The 5,493-nt window shown below is 41.3% G+C and overlaps 1 protein-coding gene across 1 annotated transcript; it reads left to right on the top strand.

The window, feature by feature from the left end:
• Nucleotides 1-291: 291 nt before the first annotated feature.
• On the top strand, nt 292-3,698 carry TOMM5 (translocase of outer mitochondrial membrane 5). Its single transcript, XM_079706447.1, has 2 exons — nt 292-484; nt 3,361-3,698. Exons 1-2 carry the CDS (start codon nt 364-366, stop codon nt 3,393-3,395), a joined length of 156 nt encoding a protein of 51 aa, XP_079562573.1. The 5' UTR covers nt 292-363; the 3' UTR covers nt 3,396-3,698.
• Nucleotides 3,699-5,493: the final 1,795 nt, after the last annotated feature.

Raw genomic sequence — 5,493 nt, 5'->3', positions numbered from 1 at the left:
CTTCGTATAAATACTTCAATAAATGTTAACTATTATTATTTATGGTGATACCTATGTGCACCGCCCCCTCTGAGGCGTAAAAGCACTTTGCAGCTCCGCGCGCTCCTCTCAGGACACAGGTTGTTAAATAAACAGCCTGGAAGAACCCGAGTCCTGCGTGGCTAATATTACGTGCACCCCCTTCAGGCCGCCCTCGTTCAGAACAGCTCAGTTTAAGGATGAAGTTTGTCCTTCGCAGGCTCCCGTCGCCACGCGTGAAAATGAGGGGCGGGAACAGGAAATGGGGTTAGGCCGAGTGCCGGCGCTGGGAGGCAGCTGAGAAGAGCAGAGGGCTGCCGCTGGAAAACGTGAGGAAGAGCCACGATGTTCCGGATCGAGGGCCTTGCGCCGAAGCTGGACCCGGAGGAGATGAAACGGAAGATGCGCGAGGATGTGATCTCCTCCATACGGAATTTCCTCATCTATGTGGCCCTGCTGCGAGTCAGTGAGTGTCCTTCCAGGCTGTGGCCGTGAGACTAGCAGGGAGCTCGCCGACACTGCCCGCCCAACTCTGGTCTCACCGGCCTTTTGGGGTCCCTGGAGCGGAGCTGAGCGGTCGCGGGGTGCAAGGGACGTGCACGTCGAGGGCAGCGGGCGCATGCGCGCGTTGCTTAGGCTCTGCGGGTCTGGGTGGGGGTACCGGAGTACAAGCGGCGGCTGGGACCGCGAGGTTAATCACCCAGTCCCGCCCTGTCTTAAGAGCGTTTGAATTGAAAGAGCCTGTAAGGTCATCCCCCAGAGCAAGTCCCTCGTTTTGCAGACAGAAAAACTGGCATCTAGAGTGGAGAAATGGCTGGCTCAAGGTCACTCATCAATTCGGTGAATGATCTTGACCTAGAATCCAGAGTTCTTAACCGACTGCCAAGTTTCCTTACATCAGTGCTTACCTCTGAAATCCAAAAGCTTTTGTTCCTTTTATTTGTAGAGGGTGAAGTAAATAATTACCTTTTTTTCTTTCTTCTTCTTTTTTTTAAGAAGAATAAAGGATATGAGTCTAGGATTAATGATAATACCTGAGGATTTAGTTGACTTTTATGTTTGGTAGAAACTTTGCATTGCCTGATCTTGACAATAGCCCTTTGAGAGAGGCAGGGCCTAAGTCTCTGTATATCCCCTTTGCAAATGTGAACTCGACTTTCAGAGGGGACTTATGCAAAGTATTAGAATTGCAGGCACACAATATTAGAGCTGGATGCAGTTTTATAGATTAGTTCTCTATTTTTACTGATAGGAAACCCAGAAGTGAATTGCCCCTTCATTTGCCGCTTCATTTTCAGTTCAGCATTCTTTTCATTGTTCCTTGCTGTACATTGTTGACAGGTCTGGATGGAGAGGCAGAGATGATTCATATAGATGAAGACCGTACCAAGTCTTCATGAGCCTCGTGGAAGGCTCATGTTGGGCCTAAGGCCAGAGCTCTTGAGGTCTCGTCTCCCTTACTCTGCCCCTTTCACTGCCTGTGGTGTTAACTATGGTTCCCCAGAGGAGGGAGCCCTGGTGAACAGAAACTCCCAAATCATCTTGCTCCTTCAACAGCTTTTTACAACTCCCAACTTTACTTATTTCCTCCTCTTACCTTTTTTTGGTTGACTTAGCTACCAGTAAAATATTTGCTTCTTCTCAATGACCTTTGTATTTAAGATGAATCAAAAAAATTTTTTTAAACAGAATACTGTTCCTTATCCCTTTTTAAATTGAGATATAATTTGCATGTTATTCAATTCACCCATTTAAAGTGTACAATTCATTGATTCTTAGTATAGTCAGAGGTGTGCAGCCATCACCACAGTCTGTTTTAGAATATTTTCTTCCCCTCTGAAAGAAACACCATGCCCATTAGCTGTCATTCCCCCATTTTCCACCGTCCCCAGCCCCTGGCAACCACTAATTGACTTTTTGTCTTTATAGATTTCCCTATTCTGGACATTTTATATAAATGGCATTATACAATATGTGACCGTTTGTGTTTAGGATAATTTTTCAAGGTTTGTCCATACTGTAGCATGTATCGGTATTTCCTTCCTTTTTATTGCTGAATAATATTCCATTGTATGGATATCCTACACTTTGTTTATCCATTGTTTTGATGACTGTTACTTTTTTTTCTGATAAGAATTAGTTTTTTAAAAAAAACCCTGGGCATACTGCTGACTTGCTCAGCTTCTGACATATTTCAATATCTTCAGTTTAATATTAACAAAATGTTTTATTAATGTAGTATGGGTATTGAGAAATAATCTGGCAGCTTTTTTGGTCACAACCTTTTTTTTCCAATATTTTTAAATTTGATAAAATACATATAAAATTTACCATCTTAACTATTTTTAAGTGTTTGGGTTAGTGGTATTAAATTCATAATATTGTATAATCATCACCACCATCTCCAGAACACTTTTCATCTCATAAAACTGAAACTCTGTAGCTATTAAGCAGTAATTCCCCATTCCCCGCTCCTCCCAGCTGCTGGCAGCCACCATTTTTTTTTTTTTTTTTTTTTGAGGAACCACTATACTGTGCTCCATAGCAGCTATACCGTTTTACATTTCCAGCAACAGTGCACAAGCGTTCCAGTTTCTCCACATCCTTGTCTACAGTTCTTTTGTTGGTAGCCATCCTAGTGGGTGTGAAGTGGTATCTAGCTGTAGTTTTATTTTGCATTTCCCTAACGATTAATGATGCTGAGCATCTTTTCATGTGCTTATTTTGGCCATGGCACTGTTACACAAGGCAGTAATATCACTTCTTTTGATCCCTGTGATAACACTTGTTTTCTAGACATATCTTCACCACCCTACTCATAATAACTGACGTAGGACTGTATCAGATGTGAACAGGAGCATGTAAATGTCATATAACTAATCAGTGGGGGAACCAAAATATGTGTCCAGCTCTTCTGGATCCCTACTTCAATGTTTTCCCCCACTCTCTGTCTTTCAAATTGTTTTTAAAAGTGAAAAATGCCATTTTGTTTCTTCTAGAGTTTTGTTCCTTTGACGGTTAAATCACAAAGTAAAGGCTTCTCATTTGAAGGAGGATTGGATTTCCTCTTTATCATCCTAAGAGCGAGAACTACCTGGAGAAAAGATTTTATAGAGTGAAAAATGAACTTTGTAATAATTCTAGCTGCATGACAGTGGGATGGGCTACCTTGAAAGACAGTGATTCCCTTAGGCTGGGTGTGCAGGCAGAGGCTTGGCCACATTTGGAGTTGTTTTGAAAAATATGTTGAACTATAAGGTTTATCTCCCAATCTTGTAATTCCATATGTAACTTGTGATTATCTGGATCTGAAAACAAATTCTGGATTTATTTTTCTTTCAGCTCCTTTTATCTTAAAGAAATTGGACAGCATATGAAGAGTGGCTTCACGTGTGAATGCATGATATGAAGAACCTGGTTACAGTTTCTACTGCTATCTGCAGATGAATAGACCCAGAAAGATGTAAGAGACTCTTTGATTAAATGGACGTAAAAATTCTACTTGTTAAGAACAAGTTTGGCTCTGGTAACTGACCTTTATAGCTAAAAGATAAAACTATTTGGGAAGTATGAAGAGACGTACCTGTGATATTCAGCCTCGGTGAATGTTGGTGTTATTGTACATGATGTCAGACTCCGTTTTCTAGCAAGTATTAATTATAAGGGAATTATGTCTGCAATTGCACTGTCGTGTGAGTCATTTCTGTGTACTTTTTTTACTTCTGTTTGGAGTATATTTGTTGAAGAGTTCCTTTCCATTAGTTATATTTTATTGAAGCCAGCGCATACCATGTCATTTAAGCACAGCACCATTAGTCTCTCTCTCTATATATATATATATATATATTTTTTGCGGTACGCAGGCCTCTCACTGTTGTGGCCTCTCCCGTTGCGGAGCACAGGCTCCGGACGCGCAGGCTCAGTGGCCATGGCTCACGGGCCCAGCCACTCCGTGGCATGTGGGATCTTCCCGGACCGGGGCACGAACCCGTGTCCCCTGTATCGGCAGGCAGACTCTCAACCACTGTGCCACTAGGGAAGCCCTATATTTTTAATAAATGTACCAACTAAGAAAAATAGGGCTTTTATTTTTCTTAACCCACTTTTTGCTGCAAACCAGCAGTCACTGGTGAGACTACTATGTTGTGACTATTACAAACTGCATTAAATTGAGTTCCTCTTGTTTTGTACTGGAGAATTTGCTAATCCTGATAAAACAACATGGTTCTATTCTTAAGCAATCTTTATGAAAGGCAACATTACTGCTTGATGCTGAGAATATGTAATACCACCAAAGGGGGAAAACGCTATATTTTTAAGTCAGGTAGTTCTCCAAGTTTGTTGGGAGAAGGAGAAAGTCCTTAACCTTCTTCCCAGGTACAACTACATTCACTTCTTTTTAGCTAATTATATTGAGTTTAACTTCTTGTCCCTAAATAACATGATTATGTTGTTACTTTATGATTTTTCTGTTTTGACATTGCCTACTGACTTCTCCATGCATGTAAGGATTTGTGTCTCTTCCCTCTCCTTACCTCCATCTCTCATGCATGTCATTTCTACTTCCTTCCAGTGTACTTATTAGTGTTGATTTTGATTAGATTGCTTTCATTAGGGCTCCAAATGCTGTTTGTTGTTTTCTTTTCCTGTACATCTTTTTGATTTTCCTAGGCTTAGTTTTCTGTGAACTTATCACAATAAATCAGCTAAACTTTTTGCCATTTATCTAAATCGCTGATAGTCTTCTATGCCTGATGCGTGGCTGTATTCTCGGGTCTCCCTTCAGCATCATCCTGGGGACTCCTTTTCCCTCTTCTCCCGTATTGGGTCTCTTGTTTTCCGTATCTCGTGTCCAGTATGTGTCTGTTCAGTGAGTCTCTATATTGAGTACAGTACCCTTACCCATAACTGCCTGGTATCTCAGAATCCAGAGAACTCTCTATTTTACCCTTTTCAGAAAATAAAATTCTAATCTGGGGAGGGAGTTGGGGAAGAGAGGCTACTTAACTGTAGAGTTGCAGAGAGCATCCAACTACCTTCAACCAATTTTTTTTTTTTAGTGTGTACGCCTTCGTGCCCCACTTCCAAAGGTACATGAAACCACCAGTTCCCGAACCTTTTAGGAATTCTATGGTGTAAATTGGGTGTTGTTTGTTTTGCTTTTCCTATTGTTGACTCAGAATTTGGTTTTCTACCAGGTTATTTACTATTGGTCCACCTGCTTTCCAGCTTCTTACTTTGTTGCTATTGTCTCCTCTCCTCCTTTTCCATCCTTTCAGGTTTATACCTAAACAGTCTTTAAACAAACATCTTAAAAATCTTTGATGTTGTTTAATGGAATTTCCGGAGGGAGTGTAAGTAGTAGCGGGTGCTCAATCCACCATCTTTGCCCAGACAGCATGTATTTTAACCCTGTGATGCTGTGTTTCATGTTGGTAATTTATATCCATCCCTGACTTAAAGGGGTGCAGTATA

Source organism: Hyperoodon ampullatus (genome assembly GCF_949752795.1).
Source record: "Hyperoodon ampullatus genome assembly, chromosome: 6".
Taxonomy (NCBI): Eukaryota; Metazoa; Chordata; class Mammalia; order Artiodactyla; family Ziphiidae; genus Hyperoodon; species Hyperoodon ampullatus.
The sequence above is the reverse complement of the archived record's forward strand: the minus strand, read 5'-3'. Positions and strand labels throughout refer to the sequence as shown.